This window comes from Schistocerca serialis, chromosome 2 (genome assembly GCF_023864345.2).
Source record: "Schistocerca serialis cubense isolate TAMUIC-IGC-003099 chromosome 2, iqSchSeri2.2, whole genome shotgun sequence".
Taxonomy (NCBI): domain Eukaryota; kingdom Metazoa; phylum Arthropoda; class Insecta; order Orthoptera; family Acrididae; genus Schistocerca; species Schistocerca serialis.
In genome coordinates, this window is record NC_064639.1 from 479,480,338 (window position 1) to 479,505,302 (window position 24,965).

General features: G+C 39.0%; 1 protein-coding gene across 4 annotated transcripts in view; it reads left to right on the forward strand.

Moving 5' to 3' along the window:
• Nucleotides 1-24,965, forward strand: part of LOC126457404 ((E3-independent) E2 ubiquitin-conjugating enzyme UBE2O) — a 221,671-nt gene that overhangs the window by 171,579 nt on the left and 25,127 nt on the right. For all 4 annotated transcript variants that reach the window (XM_050093669.1, XM_050093670.1, XM_050093671.1 and 1 more), the window contains 2 exons: nt 12,717-12,950; nt 16,994-17,336. In XM_050093669.1, the coding sequence (XP_049949626.1) occupies nt 12,717-12,950; nt 16,994-17,336 (577 nt within the window). The remainder of the gene's footprint in view (nt 1-12,716; nt 12,951-16,993; nt 17,337-24,965) is intronic.

Sequence of the window (24,965 nt, forward strand, 5' to 3'; positions counted from 1 at the left end):
CTCACCTTACTTAGTTTTGGGGTAAAACAGTGTTCAAATAAGGTAAGCACTTTATTAGAAAAAGCGTTGAATTTTTCATTCATGCCATGAGCACTGTAAACATCACTCCAGTGAATGTCTCTGAGGAGTGTCCTAAAGTAATCAATTTTTGGCTTATTGATTACCCTCTTGAGTTCACATTTAATTGGCCTTATATCCTGTTCAGTTTTAACATTTAACGGAAGGAATTGCATGTCATCGTCTGAGAGGCCATTGATGGTTTTGTAATATAATTTTGTTCATTTGACTTTTCTGTAAAGATATTATCTATGGCTGTTTGTGAGCAGTTGGCTACCCTAGTTGGGAACTTTACAGCGGGAATTAAGTTGAATGATAGTGTTACTAACTCAGATAAGTTCTTATTGGGAGAATCTTTTAGGAAATCTACCTTGAAGTCACCAGCAACCACTATTTCATTGTTTTTGGTTGTTAAATGGGCCAGTACAGCTTCAAGGTGGTTTATGAACAGATTAAAGTTACCTGCAGGTGCTCGGTTTGCACTTAATGTTATGAAGGACTTTTTATGAAATTCTACTTCTGTTGCATATACTTCCATATGCTGTTCTAGGCAAAATTTATGAATGTCTATGTTCTTAAATTTGTGAGAGTTCCTGATGAATGTGGCAACTCCTCCTTTCTCCATTTCTGCTCTACGAAATTGAGATGCTAACCTAAATTCTGTAACACTTAAAAGTTCTATACCAGTGGTCACATGATGTTCAGAGAGGCAGATTATATCAAGTGGGTTTGAGGATTCTAATTCATCTATGCAGATAATTAATTCATTAATTTTATTTCTCAGTCCTTGGAATATTTTGATGCAATGAAGATAGCCATTTCACATTGACTGGGTTAAAATTGGATAGAGTTGAAATTTCTGCTGATTGTTGAAAATTCTTAACCAACAGCTGCTTATGCTGATGTGATAAGCTAAAATTTTTTTCCCCCCTCAAACTGAAGGTTTGTATCAGTCCTAACCTCTCTTAAAACTTGGTTTCTTTCTGCCCATACCCTAAAAAAGGGTCTTTTCTGAACGCTATAACAACTGTTATTTCGTCACTCATGACAGTGCCTTCCCCATTTAACTTTCCTGCTATTTTCCCAGCCAGTTTACCCTTCCCTTTCCTGTTGAGGTGAAGGCCATGCCTAGTATAATCCCACCTATTGAGAGAATCAACAGGAACCACACCAACATGTGACCCTGCACCCAACATAAGCAGCCGTTCCAATTCCAAATTAACTCTCCTGACAGAAGAGTTCAAATGAGGTCGTTCATGGCACCCAAGAACAGATACAAACTCAACACTAGTATGCTTCAGTGGTGATGCTATCTTTGCCAGCTCACACTCTATACTGTACCCAGGATCTCTGTCAATACTGTTATCTGGCCCACCCACTGTACTCATGGTGTCTTACTTAGTAAAATCTTTACAAAGTGATCCTAAATCCTCTGTCACCTGCTCCAGACCAGCACTAGGTTTAAAAAATTGGTGACCTCGTATTCTGATCCTAGTTCATCCTGCAAAAGTTGGCCAACACCTCTTCCATGGGATCTACCCAACAACAACACTTTCTTTCTCTTTACTGATGTCCCTACATTCTTACTTTACAATTTGCTACTGAAAGTTTAAAATCTGGTTCCGAAATTTGTCTTATCATTACACAATCAATCTGAAACCTTCCAGTGTGTGCAGGTCTCTTCCATGTACACAGCCTTCTTTCACTTGCTGTGATGATTAAATTATGCTCTGCAAAAAATTCCACCAAGTGGGTTCCTCTTTTGTTCCTTTCCTCTAGTCCACATTCTCCTGTTATTTTCCTTCCATTTCATACCATCGAATTTTTTTATTATTTAACAATCAGGCTTCAGTATTAAAACTGATTATTAACAAATAAAGTTATTCATTTATAAACTGTAACTGTGGAAGATTTATTTCCTGTTGTTGTTGGCCCACAGCACTTAATAATAATAATAATTTATGCAGAAATTGTGAAGATCATAAGTGACCTAAGTTTTGTCAACCTGTACACTTCAGTTCTTTTCTAATGTTGTGTTTTACTAATTTTTGCAGTTTCAACATGCCAGCAGTTGATCTTTTTGTGAGTGAAAATGATATTTCTTACATCATTCAAGGGAATAGGCTTTTTTAGCTCATGATTATTGTTTTCTTTTTTTTCTTGAATTTTTGACAGTATTATGAAAAGATTGCTACTCACCATACAGCAGAAATAATGAGTCGGAGTCAAGCACAACAGAGAGACTTCCACGCACCTAAGCTTTTAGCCAGAAGGCCTTCTGAATTAGACAACACACACACACACACACACACACACACACACACACACACACACACACACACACACACACACATTCAACCAACTGTGCACAACTGCCCATATGTGTGTGCATGTATGTTGTCCAATTCAGAAGAAGGCTTTCTGGCTGACAGCTTATGTGCGTACTGCTCAGTGGTACCTGTCTATGATGCAACATCTCTTCTGTATAGTGGGGTATCCTTTTCATAATACTGTCATTATTCCATCCTGGATTTTCAATATTTGAAAATTTGGGAAACTAAGGAACTAGTTTGCTTTGGGGTCTTCATTGCAGGTAAAGAATGCAATATTAAATGCAAAACACACACACGGTCTCTCTTCTCTCTCTCTCTCTCTCTCTCTCTCTCTACTAAATTTAAGAACACAGTTGATGCTACTACTTTCAAAAAAGTAAAAGTGTTGGACAGGAAAAACTGCTCCAAATCAAGACTCATAAGGCACCAAAAAAAAATGTGGTTAGGTCTTATGGGACCAAACTGCTGAGGTCATCAGTCCCTAAGAAACAAATAACGTGATAGATGAAACAAGTAACTAATAATTGCAAGTCAGGCTTAATAAGATTAAGATGAGAACTAGGACAGAATAACAGTGTGACTGTTAAAAAGCTTTGATGTGGCTCAGTACATATAATTCTAGTTATGTAAATTGAAGAGGGGGGCGGGGGGGGGAGGAACTAATATCAGCTACATCAGGACTTTATGTGGAATCAGTGGTATTTAGAGAAAATGGGCTGAAATGATACTCAAAACCAGGATCTCCTGCTTCCTAGGCAGTTACTTAAGCAGTGCACCACCCGGATATAGTGTTTATCACAAATGTGTGGACTTTCTTGGCACACTTCCCAGCTGACCTGCATTCCCACCTAGCACCACCTATCTGCAGTCCCTGTCCATGTCCTCCATACTCGCTAATTTTAGATTCCTGTTGGAGGTCAAACATAAATATGCTTCCGCACTGAAGGTTGTGGATTCATTGTCCATTGAGGTGAAACAGTTACATGAATGTGTGCTGTATGAATGCAGGCAGGTATAAATGATCGTTGTCCAAAAGAACGGACACCAAGCATTCATATAACAACATATAATTCTTCCTCCTGTCGAAACTATTGCCATATCTTCAGACAGTGAAATAAAGGAATAGATAGTGAAACTTGAGTTCAAATAATAATTTCCAACACGGCTGGATTTGAGTCTGAACATGTGCCTTTTGTGGCAACGACAATAATGATCAGTTCAGAGATGGTGTCTGGCTCACGGTGTTAATCTGTCAAGGAGTTTAATAATCAGTTTGCATACTTCACTGTAGAGTGAAATATTATTTTTAGAAGTAGATAGTTTTCAGTTTTATGAACTATAATCTTATTAATGTGTAATTAATGAAACATCTTATTTCATCTGTATTTTTACAGCATGCATGGTGACAGCTACAGTTGGCTAGTAAATGAAGAAGTTACTTTATTCTGTAAATTTGAATTGATAATGAGGTGAAAAAACATTTTCGGACAAAACTTGACTTACTTAGATAGCATTTTTGGGGTACAGAAGCATGTGACAATAATTGTATCTGGTGCTAGCCCTAAAGCCAGTGGCCTTGCCACAGTGGTAACACCGGTTCCCATCAGATCACTGAGGTAAAGTGCTGTTGGGCATGGCTAGCACTTGGATGGGTCACTGTTCAAGTCTTCTGAGTGCTGTTGGCAAGTGGCATGTACTCAGTTCTTGTGAGGCCAGTTCAGGAGCTACTTGATTGAAAAGTAGTGGCACCAGTCACGAAAAATGTCCAGGAGAGCAGTGTGCTGACCACATGCCCGCTCTGTATCCACCCATCACATGATGCCTAAGGACTGCAAATGATGTGGCGACTGGTCGGTACCTTTGGGCCTTCAAGGCCTTTTCGGGCGTTGTTTGTTTGTTTTTTGCTAGTCCTAAAACTTTTAGTGGAGACCTCTTCAATAAACTTGTTATTTGTACATCTATTTCACAATAAATATACTCATTAATGGCCTTCAATGTAACTAATAATAATTTTAAGAAATATTCAACGTGATTAGTATTATTGAAGCAAAGACTTAAACACAAACTTGCATATGCATACAACAGTCTACCACAATGTTTTAATTTTTTTGTAGGTAATTTAGCAGTGTTTTCAAGTATCACAGAATTTTCTAATAGGCAACTCAGTATATTTGATTATAAGACCTACAAGTACCATAAGCAGAAGTGTTGAGTCATCGGTAGCCACACACAAAAAGAGGGAAACTAGCTAGATTTTGGAGTAATCCTTTATTGAGCTAAAGTCTGTTTGCCGGCGCACACCCACCTTCTACTTACTCCCCAAAATTCAAAATCCTGGACACCCCATTGTAACTGGCTGTTGTGCTCCACTGAAAGAATCACCGCTCTTGTTGAGCAACACCCAGAGCCCATTACCTGAAACCTAGCATCCCCCATCTAAGATACTAACCACTTTCTTCACCGACTCCACATCATGCCCACCACTTCATCTCCTGGATCCCTACTCATACCTGTTGACACCACATTCCATACGCTCTTGGTCTTACCACTGTCAGACACTACCTCTCCCACCATCTTTCAGACTCCAAACCCACCTCCTCATTCCTTATACACCTTACCAACTACATAATCACTCGCAATGATTTTTCCTTTGAGGGGAAGATATGTGAACAAGTCCATGGCACAGCCATGGACATTTGCATGGCACTCTCCTATGCTAAACTGTTAACAGGTCATCTAGAGGAAACCTTTGTAACCTCCCAAACCTCCCAACCTCTGGTTCAGGGTCATTGATACCTTTATGATCTGGACTCAGGGCCAAGACATCCTGTCCAAATTCCTACACAACCTCAGCACTTCTCTCCAGTCCTCTTCACCTGACCCTTCTCTATCCAATGTGCCACCTTCATGGGTATTGACCGCCACCTCTCTGACTCTCTGATCCACATTAAACCCACTAACCACCGACAGTACCAGCATTTCAACATCTGCCATCCTTTCCATACCAAGAAGTCCCTCCCATACAGCTTAGCAACCCATAGACAATATATCTGCAGTGACAAGAACTCCGTTGCCCTGTATGCTGAAGGTCTCACGAGGCCTTCACAGAGAGACACTACCCCCAGACCTAGTCCGCAAACAATTTCATGTACCATATTCTGACACATTCCCAATCCTTCCACCACACCAAAGAATCAGTTACGAATGAGTGCCTGCCCGCCCCTCCCCCTACTCCCTTCCACCTCCCCCCTGCCACCGGTCACCTAATATCACCGTGGACTGGAACAGCTGTACTGAATCCATCATCATGGCTTTGATTATCTCTCATCTTGCACTGAAATGAGGGACATCCTTCACAAGGTCCTATCCACCCATCCTAAAGTGGTGTTCTGTTTCACACCCAATCCACACAACACGCTATTCCGTCGCTATGCCACTCCAATTCCCAACCCCTTGCCACAGGGATCATATTCCTGTGGTAGATCAAGGTGCAAGACCTGCATGATCCACCCACTTAGCACTTCCTACTCCAGTCCTGTCATAAGGTTACTACCCTTACTGGAAGTCAGGCCACCTGTGAAAGTAGTCATGTCACATACCTGTTCTTCTGCTAATATTGCACAGATTTTTATGTCTGTATGACTATCAACAATCTGTCAATTAGGATGAATGGCCACTGGCATTGCAAGAACAAAGTTGACCAATCAGTGACACAACATGCAACTGAGCACAATATGTTCAGTTTCAATGACTCCTTCCCAACCCCAGCTATTGTGATTCTTTCCTCCACATCAGCTTTTCTGAACTATGCAGATGGGAGTTATCCTTAAAACATGTCCTTGAGTCCTGTAATTGTCCTGGGCTCATCATCCAGTAAACCACTATCCCTGCACCCTCCATGCAACAGTTTCATCTTCCTCCATCCTGTTGCCCCCTCCCAATTAACATCTTCATGTCACCTTCAGCGGGTGTCACTACCCACTGGCTCAAGAATTATGTGGTTAAATCTATGATGCTCCTCTCAGTAGAAGTCTTGTTGCTGTATGGTACAACTGTGAAAGAAAAATACAGTATTTTCTGTTGTTGTATTAAACCATATCACGACCGTACAATCAGCAGCTTCAGAAAGTAGCAAGCCATCACACATAAATGAAAACTTTACCTATTGCACACCACATGGTGAATTTTGATCTGGACTTCTTTGCACACCTCGCCCTCCCCCCCTCCTCCACTGTGAAATTTCCATACGTTAATGTATTGAAAGTATTAGATAAAATTTGGTTTCCAGTTAATCTCTATTTTTTAATCTTCCCATGACACTATCATCACCATTTTGACTATTGTATGAATTTTTGGTTCTGCATCCAGTTTTATTAATATAAGTCACTGAATTATTAACATATATAGATCTCTGGGTGGTTTTGTTTTGCAAACTTCCTTTGAAATTATTGCAGTCACAGATTATTATACATACCTGTTACATCCACATCGTTATACCATGCTTTTTTCAGTACCTGATTCAATTTATATCTTAAATCAACTTATCTTCGCACCATTTCATTTCACATCATTCTACAGCTGTGTTAGTTGCACAAAATATTTATATAGTTCTATTTCATGTTGTTCTTGTGACCCTATAATCTCCTCTGTACCTACATAGACCATCTGCATACTTCTAGCTCAACTTATGACACATTATCACTGCTGTGACCTTCTCAATCACGTTAACCTCATTTGTCTTAACACAGGAGCACCCACATTCCTTTCAGACTCCACACACACCTATTCCCTTTTGGACCCCCCCCCCCCCCCCCTTCTGCACTGCCCAGCTTGCCTGTCATCTTGAGTGGTACGTTCTCTGTTCCACTTACTCAAGTGGCTGTTTCCCGTGTGCTATCCATTTGCTGACTCCTACCCCATATATGTCTACACCCAAATGGCAGCTTTCTAAGGCTGACTGGAGGCTTTACTCCTCCCTGGTGACCTTTCAAAAAAGAACATTTCCCCAGTGGTGATCACAAAGTAGAGCATCTTTCACACGTTATCCTTACCACCGCAGAAATTTCCATTCCTGACACTTCCTCTTTGCCATGCTGTGTCCCGGGCCCTTGATGGACTGAGGCATGCTGCGACGCAATACATGTGCATAGACATGCTCTCCGCATATTTAACTGTCATCATATGATGACAAACTGCTTTCTTTGCAAACAGTTGCATGCACAGGGCCGTCGTGTTCTTCAAGATAGCAAAAAAGCTAGCTGGATTTATTTACTAATTCTTTTTAACAGTTCCACTCCCTCTTCCATCATGCGGGCCAACCTCCAACGGCTCTCTGGAACCAAGGTCCATTCCCCAGTTTCCTGCCTGACCGTAGTAGATGATGCCCTAGCGGACCCTATTGCTATCTCCAACACCTTGGGCCTCTATTTTGCAGATATTTTGAGCTCCACCCACTATCACCCTGCCTTAGTCCATCGGAAACAGGGAGAGGCTCGAGCAAAATCCTTCTTTTCTCAGGATCGTGAGTGCAACAATGTTACTTTTAGTATGAGGAAGCTAGATCATGCTGCCACTTCATCCCAGTCCTCCTCCCAAGGGCTAGACGATGTTGGCATTCAGATGTTGCAGAACCTCTCTCTTCTGGTGGGCAGAGGGCACATCACTCAGATGCTGGCGTAAAGCCAGTCATACCCATACCTAAACAAGGTAAGGACAAACACCTTCTTTCTAGCTATTGCCCCATTTCTCTTACGAGCTGTGTTTGCAAGGTGATGGAACATATGATTCATGTCCGACTGGTATGGTGGCTTGAGTCTCGTAATATACTATCCACTGCACATTGTGGATTTCGAGCACAGTGTTCTGCAGTTGACCATCTTGTCACCTTGTCAACCCATGTCATGAATGGTTTTCTGTGGAAATATCAGATTATGGCTGTATTTTTTGATTTGGAGAAAGCCTATGGCACTGGCTGGTGGACTGGTATCCTCTGTACACTCTACACATGGGGCTTTCGAGGCTGCGTGCCCCATTTCTTTCAGGAATTTTAAAACACTGAGTTTTCACGGTACTTACTGGTTCTCCTGTGTCGGGCCCCTCTATTCAGGAAAACATCATGCCTCAGGGTTCCGTTCTGAGTATCATCCTCTTTGCTGTTGCCATTAACCCTATTAAGGCCTGTCTCCTGGCAGGCATCTCTGGCTCCTTTTCATTGACAATTTTGCCGTCTGTTGTAGTTCTCCATGGACTTGTCTCCTTGAGCGGCATTTTCAGTGTTATCTCAATCGTCTTTCCTCATGGAGAATCGACAACAGCTTTCACTTTTCCACTGACAAAACCTTTTGTATAACTTTCTGGCAGTGCAATTGGTTTCCTCCACCATCTTTACACCATGGGCCTGTTGCTCCTCCATTCATTGAAACTACGAAATTCCTGGGGCTCATGCTCGATATGAAACTTTCTTGGTCCTCCCATGTGTCTTACCTGGCTGCCCACTGTATGCGATCCTTCAGTGTCCTATGTGTCCTCAGAGGTACTTACTGGGTAGCAGATTGGACCGCCCTCCTCCATTTGTACTAGTCCCTTGTCTGGTCGAAACCAGACTATGGGTGTTGTGTTTATGCATCTGCATGTTTGCCATTCCTATACTGTCTTCATACAGTCCAACATCATGGCATCTGTTTGGCCACTGGCACCTTTTACACGATCCTTGTTGAGAGTCTGTAAGCAGAAGCTACCGAACTATCGCAGTCATACAGGTGTGATTTTTTTATTCAGTAGACGTATGCCACTTGTCTGCCATTCCTGGTCACCCATCCTATGCCTCCTCCTTCGATGGCTCCTTTGATCACCAGTATTGGGCCCATCCCTTCTTGTCTGTTACCTCCTGGAGTTCACTTTTGGCTATTGCTCTGGCAGCTTAACTTCACGCTACCTGCCACTTTCCCAATGGATGTGAACCTTTCACCACCTTGGCTTTGTGCAGTGGCCCGTGTTCACCTTGGACATCATTCACTTCCTAAGAACTCTACTCCAGCCTTGCTCTAGCACTGTAGAGTTTCTCGACCTCAGCACAGAACTTCGCAATAATACCTCTGTGTACACTGATAGCTCTCGGACTGACTGTTGTGTCGGGTGTGCTTTCATCATTGGCGCCGACATTTTTCTATATTGGCTTCCAGAACACTGCTCAATATTTACAGTGGAGCTCTTTGCCCTGTATCAGGCCATGCAGTACATCCGGCGACACAGGCCTTTCAGTTGTGACTTCTACTCTGAATTTCTTAGTGCCCTTCAGAGGCTGTGTGTATTGTGCACTGTCCATCCCTTAGTGCAACTGGTCCAGGAAAGCTTTCACTTGTTCACTCTTGATGAAGACACTGCGATGTTTGTGTGGGCCCCTGGCCACATCGGTCTGATGGGAAATGAGGCCGCTGACACTGCTGTCGAGGCTGCAGTCCTCATACTTCGACCCGTTAGTTCTTCCATTCCCTCCAATGATCTCTCTGTTGCCATGTGTCAGCAAGTGGCGTCACTTCGGCGTCAACACTGGTCTTCCCTTCATGAGAACAAGCTCCGGGGAATTAAACCTCTCCCAGCAACTTGGACGACCTGCTTTCAGCCCTTTCAACCTGAGAAGATTATTGTAGCTAGGTTGTCTATTGGGCACTGTCTTTGTAGCCATCGTCAATTGTTAAGTGATGATCCCCCTCAATCTTTGACAGTTCATCACTTCCTAGCGGAATGCCCTTTTTGAACCACTATGTTCTCATTTATGTTTGCCGTCTGAGTTATGGGCCATTTTACCTAATGATGCACAGGCTGTGTACTACGTTTTACTTTTGATCTGTCGTAGCAATATTGGAACGACATTTAATCTTTAAGATCCAGGTCATACTTTGTATCTATGGCATATTTTATGGAACTTTCTCCAGGTCCCTGTTTTTAGCTGTCTTTCCTTCCGTCGATTGGACCTATAGTCCTTTTTAACTGCGACCTAAAAAAAACTAACGAAGGCCCTCATTATCCATACTTAAAATCACACGCTTGCCTGTGTAAACCCCCCCCCCCCTCCATGCGTGCGTGTGCCCCCCCCCCCCACACACACACACACACAAAAGAAAAGTTCCTATACATTCCATGTCCCTTTCTTTCTCTAAAATTACACTATCATTATGAATATGAAAGAAAGAGGGGGTGACGAGAATTCAGATAATCCGGAAATCGGCAAGTTAAGCTTATCCCCTAATCACTCCACCAATACAAATTGAAATGTAGGATTGTGTTTGTATATCAAACACTATCAGTTACCTCACACTATATCAAGACTATGATCGTTATTAATTGGAACTTATCAAAAACTTGTGATTATGGGAAAAACTGTCAGTACACTTGGTTATGTTAATAAACTGTGACTGTATGAGGATCAAAGAATCAGATGAAAAACTTAAAATTAGTATTTGTTGTAGTCAGTGGTCACCAGGCACTCTATACACTAGTCTCCTCATATTTGCATAACTACTGCACACTACGTCTGCTTGAATCTGCTTGCTGTTGTCAAGTATTGGTTGCCCTTTACAATTTTTAACACCCACACTTCCCTCCAGTGTAAAATTAACTATCCCTTGATGCCTCAAGGGATTGGCCTATCTCCTCTTTTAGTAAAGCCATATAGTAACTCTCCTTCTTCTAGATTTGATTCAATACCTCATTATTAGTTACTCAGATAAGATAAAGAATAGTAAAAGATACAGATCAACACATTGTCCTGACTGACTGACTGACTGACTGACTGACTGACTCACTCACTCACTCACTTATCATCGCCCAGCCTAAACAGCTAAGGATAGAAACCAGAAATTTTGATAAGGCGTGGATCGTATATTGTAGGCATTATTTAAGAAGAGATTTTTCAAAATTTGAACCATAAAGGGGTGAAATAGGGGATGAAGGATATTTTTGAAAAATGTCACTATTAAGGCAATTTTGTCAGAAATAAAGAAATAACTGTTTTAGCATTTTTGGAGATTCAACCTCTGTAGGGATGAAAGTTTTTATGGAAATATTTCATTGTGCAAGCATTTTTGAAGCTAAATCTATGAAAACTTGTATTTGGCTTCTCTGTTAGTAGTAAAACATACACGTCACTCTTTTTGGAAATTCAACCCTTAAGGGGGTGCAATGAGTCGACTGATTCACTGTCACATCATCGCCCATCCCAAACTGCTAAGGATAGAAACTTGAAGTATGAGGAGGATGTGGACCTTATAGTGTAGGCATTGTCCAAAATTCCACTCCTAAGGGGGGGGGGGGGGGGGGGATGATGATGATGATGATGATGATTATTATTATTATTATTATTATTATTATTATTATTATTATTTTGGTTTTTGGGACGCTTAACTGTGTGCTCATCAGCGCCCATACAAAGTCCCAATTTTTTCATACTCCAATTTTTTACGCAGTCCAGTCTAGCCACTATCACGAGTAGTGGTGGTGGTGATGGAATGATGAGGACAATGCAAACACACAGTCCCTCTGCAGATAAAATCCCTCTAGCCACGAGACCACGAGCTGCGGACAAAATAGGGGATGAAAGGCTTTTTGGAAGTATATTGCTATTAAGGGGATTTTGAAGCTAGAACTACGAAAACTGGTATTTGGTTTATCAATCAGAAAAAAATATGTGTTTCAGGATTCTTGGAAATTGAACTGCTAAGGCGGTAAAATAGCGGGTGAAAGTTATTTTGAAAATAAAGAACTACTAAAGGTTTTTTAAGGCTACATGTATGACAATGGGTATTTGTCTTCTTGATTAGAAATTAAAAATTATGTGTTTTAGTGTTTCTGGAAATTCAACCCCATTGGGGATGAAAATTTTTAAGAAAATGTTTTGTTACATTAAAAAAAAATTAAATTAAATTTATGAAAATTGGTATTTCACATCTTGGTTAGATATAAAGAAATATTTATTAGGGGATGAAAGTTGCTATAGAAATATCTCTGTAAGAACGCAAAAGGCATTGTTAACAAAAACTTTAGATTCCAGCTACCAGCCTTAATTAGCATGAAAATCACAGTAAATAAAAACAGGAAAAAAAAAACCTCTGAAGAGCATACAGTCAACATAAGTGAACAATGGGCATTAAGCTAGTTTATATGTATATAGATTATTGTACAATCAGAGATTATTGAATAAGAAATGGCTTCTCTCAGGTAATGGCTACAATTGAGACAACTTGGTAGTTTAGTCGACTTGTGATGCAGTGTGTTAGGTTTCATTGAGGCTTATTCCCTTATTTTAGTCTGTGGTTTTATTGTGTGCAGGAGAAACCATCTGCTGCAACTAACTTGAGTAAATCTGAAGGTGTACCAGGCAGTGGACAACAGCAACAAGCTTCTGAAGGCAGAGCTGCGAGGTATAGCTCCCAGGCACAGCAGCAGAATCAGCAGCAGCCTACTGTTGCAAATTCACATGTTTGTGTCAAGTTGTGTGCACTTATCAAGGCCCAGCTTGTACAAGCCCATGCTGAAGTTACACGGAGGTTTGGTGGTAATCAGGTAGGTAATAGTGACTTCCTCGACTGTTTCTTCTTGTTTATTTTGCCATTTTTCTTTCAGTAATGAGAAAAGTTCATGTAAAAACTGTTTTCAGTGTCTTAAATTAACTGCATCCCATTGTTGACAGAAATAGATTTCATTTCCTTACTTCTGCTTTTATGAATTTAATAGTAGAGTTACAGGTTACATTAAGTGGAGAACTACAGTTAGATTTCATAATCTGTCATGAATTTCAATTGTTTGTCCTTCTCTTTGGCAGGTAAATAAAATCTTAATTCTCTACATTGTTGAACTAAATATCAGGCATACCCATCAGATGGCAGATCTGGAGCTGTTGGAGTGTGTCTGTTTGAAACATAAAAGGCAAAATTGACAGCTCTGTTCTTTTTCCACTTTTGGTGAAGGCATGTGGGTGCCTCCCTTCTGTCTCTTGATACATTCATAGTGTACATATTTGCATCCAGGACCGGTTCGAGAACATTTTTCCACACAAGTGACTTCTTAATGCCCCTACCCTCCTCCCACCCTTGTACACTTTCACGAGAGTCAGATTTCACTATTAATTGTGATACATACTGTACGCAAATCCTGCACGTTTGCTTGGCACCTGAACGTTGGTTGGGCCTTAAATCAACCCTGATCACCTCAGAGAAATCCGCTGTTAAAGTTCCAAGAGCATATGTTGCTAGAAGAATCAACCACTAGTTTGCAGCTTCCTCCTATAACTCACAAAAAGATTTGTAGATAAAATTAACAATGTAAGGGAAAGATAGATTGCTACTTACCGAAAAGATGTCACGTTAAGTTGCAGACAGGCACAACTAAAAGGCACTTACCCATTAGCTTTCAGCTACAGCCTTTGTCAAAAAAGGGAACACCATACACATTCATTGACACAAGTAAGCACATCTAATGCACACGTGACCACCAGCTCTGGCATGTCTGCATTTTGGTCTAACATGTAATAACTAACCATTTTAACTACTGATTAATGGCTGAATGACACAGTGACAGTACTGAGTGAATAGCAGCTACAGACTGTGACTTTATACATGAAGATGCACGTATTAAAAAAATTATAAATTGGCAGAATACTAAGCTGTTCTGTTTCAGATGTTACCATAAAAGAAAAGGAAATGAAAATGAACATAGATACGATAGTTTGTTTAACTAAGAGCTATATAACTACCAAATGACAAAACAGTCTGTACTGTTTAATGTGCATGGGGATTGCAAATGTATGTTAAGAATTTTCAAGTACGTGAACTCTTTTAATTTGAATAATTAAATAATTAACAAATTATTTAAGTAAAAGTATATATTTTAGAGCTACAAAACTATGGCACTGGATTTTGAACGAATGACATTTTGATATTGAAACACTCTAGAACACACAGATTTTAAATGTGAATAATTTTTCTTGGATTAAATTTACAGGAAAAGTAAGATCTTTGCTTGAAAGAGGAGAATGAGGACTATTTTGATGTAGAAATATTCAATTGTTAGCGTAAATGAATTTTAAAGATAGTGCGTTTTGCAGCTATAGTGAATCATAAATATTTTGTTAATCAATATGCTTCTATAAGAACTAAATGTACTGTTGTCATCAGTAATCAGTAAATTATACAGTGAATAATGAAATTTAATAAAGGTTGCTGCAGAAAAAAATTAGGTACTTCATGTAACTAACATATATGCACTACTATTGAAAAAAAGACCAGAAAAGGGGAAAAAATAATATTATTGGTATTAGGAGCGATATAAATACAAGTACGATAATCCCACACACCTTGCTCTGTAAAATTTTAGTGAATTGGCCACATATTAGTTAACTAAAATTCATGACCAGTTTCAGCTTTGCAGCCATTGTCATATCAAACAAGTACAGCAATTACATGTTGGCACATACTCAGTTGACTATGTGCATGTTTGATGCTGTACTCAATGTATTTGATAGTGGCTGCGAAGCCAAAACAGTCATGAACAGTAATATGCTAACAATATGACTAATATGTCGGCTTCCATAATTTAATCTATTCCAGTTTGAATTTGTGAGCAAGTACTACTGACACATCAGTCTGAAGAGCTAAATGGCACAGTTATTTTCTCACACTTCTTTCCCATGCCCTCCTGTCTCATCTAGTTGGTTCTTAGCTGAAACCAACATACCTCCTGCCATAGTACAATCAGTGAGCCTGAGCATCAAGTGGTGATCACACTCCTGCACAATGTTAGAAACAGTGCTTGCATTGAACGTGGGAAACGCTGTACACAAATGATCTGGTGAATAACATTAGGAGCTCTTTTAGATTATTCACAAATCATGCAATGCCAGAAAATTGTAGTGCACTGTAGGAAGACCTGGAAAAGCTAAACAGTTACAGAAATTGGCAGCAGATCTCATATAAACAAAGATATCAAATTGTGCATACCTTGGTAGGATTACCCACCATATTACCATCCAAATCAGTTGCAGTAGTACAAGGTTTCTTGAAATCCCCTTGACTTAGGTTTCAGCATCTTTAAAAATTTCTTCTTCAGGAGAATCAATGATTAAAACCTCAAATGGTTAGTTATGTACGAAAGTCAAAACAAATCGTTAACCTATTGAAATGATAGGTGTGGGAGGGGACTGGTAGGGTGTCAAGCACTTTATAAACATACCTTAAAAGCAGATTTATTGTTAGTCTCTTCAAAATTTTATATGCTTGAACACAGATGGTCAGACCAGAAAACTTTAAACAACCCACCAATCAATAATATTGACAGTAAACAATATGTACAAAGAATTCCAAGATTTTAAAGTATGAACTTTTCTCCATAAAACAAATAATTGCAACTCGTAATTGAATGGCTTTCAGACACTTCAGGTAAGAAGTAACTATTTGACCATTGCAAACAAGAGCACTTGACTTTATGAAACAATTATGGATACACAGCAGTGCAAACAGTTTAAGCCAGTTTCTTGTATTCTACCTGCACTTAGTAATTCAACAGGTAGTTCATAAACACCTCCTCGGTTTACGAGAAGCAACAGGGTCACCTCACTTAATCGTAGTTGAATTATAAAAAATTCAGTCATCATCTAACCAATTAAATCTTTACGTAATGATTGAGTAAAATGATCTTCCTTAAAAGCACAAAATATCTATAAAGTACAGTAAAACAGCAGCAGCAGCACATAATAGTTCTTTAAGTAAGCATACCTTACTAAATTACAGCCAACTGAAGTTCAGACGTTTCTTAACGGATGAAAGAAACTTGAACAGTGGGCAAATTAGTAATATCAAATCACTTACACCAACCAGCTGTTTCATAACATATATGCTCAGTAGTGCAGTCAGCCACAGAATAGTATATAATAGCTTAACTGTAGTCCTACTTGTACTGTAACCATACTGTAGCACAATGCTTTAAATGGCCTTTTAGCCACCAAACTGACAATCAATCACTGCTGTTTGTGAACACATCTGTGCTTGCACTGCAACACACATTTTTGCAGGAGATAATTAAAATTATAGGGAATTGGTTAGCATCCTATATTTTGTGTCTTTTAATGGGACATTAATTTGAAAGTGAATAATTATCCCTTTGTTGTTCATTTTCTGTATTTGTTAAGTAATAATGTGGATTGTTAAGATCTCTTCAGTGTTTAAATATGGAAGACTGAAATATGTGTAAATGACCAGTCACGTGTCATCTAGAAAGTCAGTGAAAGGTGAACATGAAAGCTCAATATAACAGACAAGCAGCATTGTTTTGATGCGGTACTGTAGCTAAATAAAATGTGATGTTCTATTGGAAACTAGTAGCAGTTTTTTAATGATGATAGACATTCTGAATTAAATTATTATCTGAAAAGTGTGTACTCTTACAAAAATATCATATGCTATGAAAAAATATTTTGCTCTAAACTTTATCTTGGCATTGCATTAGTTTTTTATCAACAGTTGTAATAGCTTCTTATGTGTAGTGAAATGCCTTGCTAAGGTCATTTTTCATAGTTTTCAAGTGCATTTGGAATAATTTTGTATTTTACACAGGGACTTATGGCATTAAGTGATGCTTTGAGTGAATCACCTCATCCTGGAGAGAAGCAGGATGCTGAAGAACCAGAACCAATGGAAGAGGACTTGCCAGCAGTTGCAGCTGTGCCTACAAATGATGCAAAAACTCCTTCACAGAAGGCCAAAGCAACTGTAGGTCAGCCAGGCAAGACATTTAGGGTGTCGGCATCAAACAATACCAAGGCTCCCACCTGCCCTACAGGGGACGAGCTGCCAGTGGAACCTTCCCAGAAGGAAAAGTCATCTGGTCCAGAAACGCCATCCAGTCCTGCACCAACTGCTCAAGGAGCTGCCGCTGCAGATGAAGATGTGGGGGAAGGTGAGTTTTTCTGTTGTGTTCTATAAAACTGATGAAGCATCTTTATTAACTGAACAAGTCACTTACTTTGTTGCTTTAAATGCTGTGAACTAAAATTAATTGATGAACCAAATGGCAGTTAATTATATAAAAAATGAAATTGTCTTAGTATTATATTTTGTTAGGAATGAAAACACTGTAGATCTTGTTGACTAAATTTTAGTACATGGAGAAAGCTGGAAAAATGTACAGGATATTATTGTGAGTCGCTACTAAAAGAAAATACAACCAGAGAAAGCAAAAATCCCTCTCTAAAAAGCAACGAACTTTCACATAGGTCTTGGGGGGCACAAGACTGGGTGGGATCGAATTAGACAAGCAATAGGCACGATTTCAAACCAGGTGGTGGTGGTGGTGGTGATGGTGGTGGGCAGAAATAAATGTGAGATAGGAATTAAAATATTGCCATCATTAAAAATCACCTGAAGGAAGGCTACCTGGATAATTATTATAAAACTTGTGTGATTTTAATTTATGTTAGGTCATCATTTTTAATTCCTGCGCAAAGCAGGACGTCATAGATCTTTTAGAATTTTGAGTAAAGAGGAGGGGGAGGGGGGTGAAATGGACGATGGTCTAACATATGGAAGCATTATTTTAAAGATACTATTGTATTGTGTGTTGATGATTAATGGTTGTGCATACACACTCAAACACCCACATCATCAATGGGAGTCATCAGCAGATGCCTGTTCACATTTTTTGTATGTTATTGCGTCTTGGAGTTTCCATTATTGTAAAAATGCTCATGGGATGCTGTGGCTAACACCAGGTAATAAAATTAAAATACTCGTTGAGAAAAAAAATCTTCATTTTACCAACAAGTTAAAAATGCAATAAGGACCAGCCGATGAATAGTGGTGAACGTGTTCATGATGTCAATATGAAAAACTTCACAATAGTTGCGACATAGCATACACTTCGTAAGGGACGAGTTGTCCATAGTGAAATGAATGTTGAAGAGAAAGATGTGCTAGGACATGATTGTTGCATGTAATTGGCATATTGGTTGGAAGAGACTGTCATGTGAACTATGATTGCAAAATGTTATGGCAACTGCCTAATGTAACATTAAATACCACCAGATGGTGATGTGGTATGTGACACTGTAAAAATAGTATATAAGCGGAGCAGAGACAAATGGGGAGCTATAATTTTATTTATGGATTCTTCCTTCACGTCGTGGTAGAACAATTCCATATTTAAGGTTGAGAAACAAGTAAACTGTATTGTTTCACTGATTTTTTTATTGTTATTTCTAACAGTTTTTGGCTTACAGGAACTTCAGGAAACAACCAACTAGTGTCCGCAGGGAACACTAGTTCTCAGGTAACAGAACATTATAATCAAAGGTACAATCAACTTTCATAGAATGTTGTGCACCAGACTTGTTTTTTAATGTTGTAAATTACACTTTACGCAGTGGACAATATTAAACACAGTAAATAATTATAATATGAAATATTGTACAGTACAGGTTACATGATTGCATTATTATAGTTAGTGAGGTCGTGAAATGGGTTGAGAACAGTCTGAGCGCTAGTCGTGTATGTTGTGCAGCGAACATGTTTTACATTGTAAATTACAGTTTACACAATGGTATGAAAAGGAAAGTTGCTACTCACCATGTAGTGGACATGCTGAGTCACAGATAGGCACAACAAAAAGTCTGTCAGCCAGTAAGGTCTTCATCAACAATACACACACCACACACACACACACACACACACACACACACACACACGCAACTCTCAGACATGACTGCAGCCTCAGGCAGCTGAAACCACACCAGTTATATGGTGAATAGTAACTTTCCTTTTCTTAATATTGTTACAGTCCATCCTGGAATTTCCATTGTTTGATTTAGTTTCCACAATGGACAATATTAAACGTGGTACATGATTAAAATAATGATATTTCAGTATTACAAACTCGGAGACAAGGTACTGGTGGAATTGAAGCTGTGAAGACGGATCTTGAGTCGTGCTTGGGTAACTCAGATGCGAGAGCACTTGCTCCAAAAGGCAAAGGTCCCAAGTTCAAGTCTCAGTCTGGCACACAGTTTTAATCTGCCAGGAAGTTTCAATGCTAATTGTTATAATGTTGCAGTTTGTGATTTAAGGTAAGGAATATGAAATTGTATTGTGTTTCAAGTTTGTGTAGCAGTATGTGTCATTATGATGGTCTGTGGGTATGTGGCTGATTAGTTGTATCTTGTGAAGCTTAAAAGTGGGGATAAGCTCAAAATTGGGGATATGCTCATCTGTAATTGGTCATTTAGAACCAGCTGGGGATTTTGAGCTACATATTTGTTTACTTCCAAGTGTTTCTAACAGGCTTAGTTTCTTCCTTTATTGGGTATATGTAGCATTTCTGTGGACTTGGTATCTGTGTCCTTCCTTCAGCACACGTTTGGCGTAGCTGAAGTCTGACATTCTCCAGCTGCATTTGGATTCAGTCAGCCTAGTTTGCTATAGCCTTACCTGTTACCTATGCACTGTTTCTTGCAGTCATTTCAAGCAATTTTTTAAAAGCCACTTTTACATAGCCTGTTTTGTCCGTTATGTTGAATAGTAAAAGAGCTCTAGTGCCATGTACATAAAATAAAGTTTTGTAATAGCTGAATTTGATGATATGGGCTAACTTCTGTATAGCTTTCTTAAACGTGGGGTAGTATACTATTTTGTCTCAAATATGACTGTTGCTGAAAAGGGGTCGTACACATAGGGTAGCATTTTTCTTGCTTGATTTTTGCGTAAAATGTTTTAGTTAACTCAGGGGTATAGCTACTTCTTGATGCATTACATATAATGTTGTTCAAGTCTGTCTGGAAATTCTGTTTTGTCATTGGTATGGATGTGAGATGTTGTACCATGGAATGGAAGACAGCATGTTTGTGTTTTATTGGGTATTGTGAACATGAGAGTATTACTTTGTCGGTTGTGGGTTTTCTGTAAATTTTTAAAATGTGTATTATTTGTAGTGGTATCTATGTTAAGGTCTAACAAGTTAATGGATTTTCCACCAATCTCCATGGTGAACTTTTTTTTTTTATCATTGAGGGGTTCACTATGTAGGAACTTTTTTTTCTTAATGGTCCATGAAGATTTCTACTAAAAGAGAACTGTACGGAGACCCCATTAACAAGCCATCTAGCTTTTTGTATAGAGTATCTTCGAATCAAAAATAATTTTGTTGCAAACATGACCGAGTGACCAGTCTTAAGTTGTGTACTTCTACAGGATTCACACGTGTTCTGTATAGTAGTTATGTCAAAATGTAGAGGCATTCTTTGACTGGTATATTTGTAAGTAAGCTGCTAACATCAAAAGATACTAGTTTTGTACTGTGTGGAATAGAGAGGTCTTTAATTTTGCAAATGAGCTCCATTGAATTTACAAACTTCGTTTCAAATTTTGTCTTGGTTGTGATACAGAAATTTAATTCTTTGGTAATGCTGTAGTCCTCTGGAATTCCGTTGTTTCGTATGGTGTAGGTTGGTACAAGAGGTCATAAAAGTTGGCCTGCCTTGTGTAGTGCAGGAAGTCAACACAGTTAAGGAGCTACCAGGTTCACATTGATTAAATACTTAGCTTCATATTCAGGTATTATGCTTTTAGAGGTTGTGGCTATGTTTTTAATTTCTTAGTTAAAGGTTTTGGTGGCTCCTTTGGTGAGGATGTAGTAGGAATTGGGTGTGAGGAATTGTTTCTCGTTATGAGTACAATAAGTTTTGTCCATGAGAACCAAAGTACTATTTTTATAGCTTTTGTGAGAATGTTGTTATTTTGAGTAATTTTCTTCTTTCAAGTTTTTCATTGTGTTCTGGTCCATAGGTTGTGATGTAGGAGGTCGAACTTGAGCCAATTTTGTATTCACTACTTACTTTGTGTTTGGTTGCAACATCTTTGTTTGTACTGTATTCTATAACAATTTTTAATACATCTGTTTTTGAGAAGGTTTATTGGAAGAGGCATATTTGAAACCTTTCACTAGCTCTTCCATTTCCTTCATGGAAAGAACTGTTTCTGATAGATTTACTGCTCGTTCTGAGGAGTTTTATTTAGGGTTTTTGGTTCTGGCTTCATTAGGGTTGCATGTCACGACATCCTAAACTGTAGCATTATAACAATATAACCTGTAAAACTGAAATATTTTATATTTTAATTATTTATTGTGTTTAATATTGTCAGTTGCATAAAGTGTAATTTTCAGCATTAAAAAACAGGTTTGGTGTAAAACATTCTGTGCAGTGGAATGTATCTTTGTGGATAATGTTTGGTTACCTAAGAACTAGTGTTCGTCGTCAATGCTAGTCAGCTGTTTCCTGAACCTGGCCCAGTAAGCCAGAAACTAGTTGCAAATAAACAAAAAACAGTTTACTTGGTACTCAACCTTAAGTAACTATAGTTTAGTTTGTGCGTGGGCCCATAGCCTCCAAACATTTATTGGCCAATTTCAATGTTTTTCATTTTCAAGCGCACATGGATAGCCATCATGTGATTTATCGTGTTTGATGTGGCATGTGAATGTGCATTTGACTTAGTCCATATATTATCTGTTCCAGTAAGTGGTTACAGCTAACACTTAATCATGTGCCTATATAATGTAAGGACTTGATTTTCATCTACATAGTATGTCTTATATGGACTATTTTAAATGTGGCTTCATAGGTGGAATAGTAATTAGATTTATATGCCACATCACATATGACGGTTATCTACATGTGCTTGAAAATGGCATAAATCATGAAATGGCCAGATCTTACAATTAGTAAGGAATATTACAGCCTACTATGGCCCATATTTTCCTTGACAAATTGAGGAATTATTAATTTCTCCACGTTCAGAGGGTGTTCATTCTGCGAGAGTACTCCCAGTTGACGAAAAGCTGCTCCAGTTGCTAATAGGAACTTACATTAAGTCCATGATGGTCTTTGGTCTTTACATCAGCCCATTGTCAAGTGAATCTGAGTAAAAGCAGATATAATGGATTCATAAATACTTAATGTAAAAGCAGATAAAAACAAAGCTTAGATGTGTACAGTAAAACTTAGTAAAAGTACAGGAAGAATATATAACTCACACTGCACCATAGAGAAGCAATGGCAAATGATAAAAAAAGTAAGTCATATGTGTTTAAAGAGTTACGTACCCTATGATGTTGTGAGAAAAACGGGTGTTCAATGATTCTCTAAACAGTACAGTTCAATCCATGAGAAGTATTGGCATGCTGTAGCTTTAAGAAGAATTATGTTGTGATACATTCCAAATTTCAAACTGCATGACTTACCATAAAAGGTAAAAGTAAGTCAAGTGTAAAGTTACATTCTCTAGCATGCAAAAGTTAAAACCACCATGAATTGTAGAGATTGCTAATGTAGCTTGGGTGTGTCATGGACTGCTGACATTTGTAAACACATTTTTATTAGCAACATCATCAATTGTGATTGCAGTGGGCACAGTATCATCAAGATTGGACTGTGGACCAATGGAATAGTATTCCCTGGTTGAGTGAATTGTGTTTCTTGTTACACCAGGTCATTGGTTGTGTACAGACACACCATCATCCAGACAAATGGCTGCTCGATACATGCAACACACCACAGATGAGGCTGGTGGGGGCTATATTAGGCTATGGGGGACATTCACTTGTGTTTCCATGGGGCGTGTGATAGTAATCAAAGACACCATGACAACTGTGGACTTTGTGAACATTATTGCACCCCTTCATGCTTGATGTCTTGCCCTGTGCCAGTGGCATCTTCCAGCTGAATAACTGTCCATGCCACACAGCCAGAACTGTGCTACACTTGTGTAAGAAGTACTATAGTGATCCCACTTCGCTGTCTTAGCCATCAAATTCTCCTGATATGAACCTCATGGAACACGCCTGGGCTTAGTGCCCACAAGCCACTGATTCGTAATTTATTGGAATTGTGTGACTCATATGGAAACTTATCATGGCTTGTCAAACCCAGGTTACACAGAATCGCTACTACATGGCATTGTAAATGTGGATCAACGTGGTATTTGGCGGTTATTGATAACGTTTTGGGTAATGAGTGCAGGTTGCCTGGGTAGGTGCCAGTGTACCATCATGAGCAGGAATGTGGACAGTATTTGTCATGTAGTGGTATGTTATAAGGAAATCAATATAGACAGTTTGCTCAAGCTGTTATCAGGTCGTAGCTGCAATGAGGAGCAGTTCTCCTTGACCATGTTTGTTAATGTGAAAAAAATGAGTTGCAGGAGGGTTTGGAGTCTGCATTAAATGGGATATTTCCCTATAATTGGTTGGGTAAATCAATTTGAAGATCGGAGAAAGGCCAGGGCATACCACTTCCAGGAAGACGATGTACCATTTCACTGTGGTATTCAGACCAACCTTGGAGTTGGTGACAACTTTACTTTTACCGGAATTGTGATTATTATCAGAAAGTTTTTATATGAAATAAAAATGGCCAGATGAAATAGCTTTAGGTTGTGGAGAAATTGAAATACCGTATTTACTCGACTCTAAGCCACACTTTTTTTCTGGTTTTTGTAATCCAAAAAACCGCCTGCGGCTTAGAATCGAGTGCAAAGCAAGCGGAAGTTCTGAACAATGTTGGTAGGTGCCGCCACAACTAACTTCTGCCTTCGAATATATGTAGCACTACACAGGCATGCTTTGTAGGCCCAAAGATAAATACTGGCGCCAAAACCTTTGCGTCAGTAAATAAATTTAAAAAAAAAAAAAAAAAGGTGGAAGACGAGCTTTTTTTCTCCGACCCGAGTTTCGACCACTGCATTTTCATACATTATCCAACGAAGTAAATACAAATTCCGTATTGTTCATCTTCGAATGTAGCAGAATTTCAATGTACTACGAAAATACGACTGGCAAGACTGTTTGGGATGTTTGTCAATATGGCCAACTCTACGTTCTGAATTTTTTCCTACCTGTGAGAAGAGATGGTTGCTAACAGGAACCTGATGAAATGTGAATCACATGCAGTATTCTCTTCTCCATAAGAATAATATGAATATAAACATTTTGCCATGTATTCTTTCATGTTTGCTGCTATCTCATTTAAATCCTGTCTGCCTAATAAACTACGAAACTAGAGTGAGACAGTAGCAAATGCGGAAGAATATACGTATTGTGTCATGTTTATATTTGTATTATTCTTATGCCTAATAGTGATACAGTCAGAAATGAAGCACGGCAACTGACTAGATTTTCAAATCTAAGATGACTGTAATTTCTGTGCAGAATTTGATGTACTGAAGAAGCGGGCGCAAAGATTTTCAAACGGAGAAAAATTTTCGCTTAACTCTTGTTCAGAACATGTTCTATCATACGCAGTCTATTATTTGGTTATTGTTGATCATTATCAAAGAAAGCAGCAGTGTAAGTAACAACAAATGGCAGTCTCTTGCCATTGTTTCGCTAATGAGACGATTCCTCTTTCTTTTTTTTTTTTTATAAAAATTGTAAGCGGCGGTAGCGCACACAAAAGCAAGCCATGCTGCGAGCGGCGACAGGCCGTAGTAAACACGCACTATCAGAATGCAACAAACAATGCATGACACTGTACAGTAATGC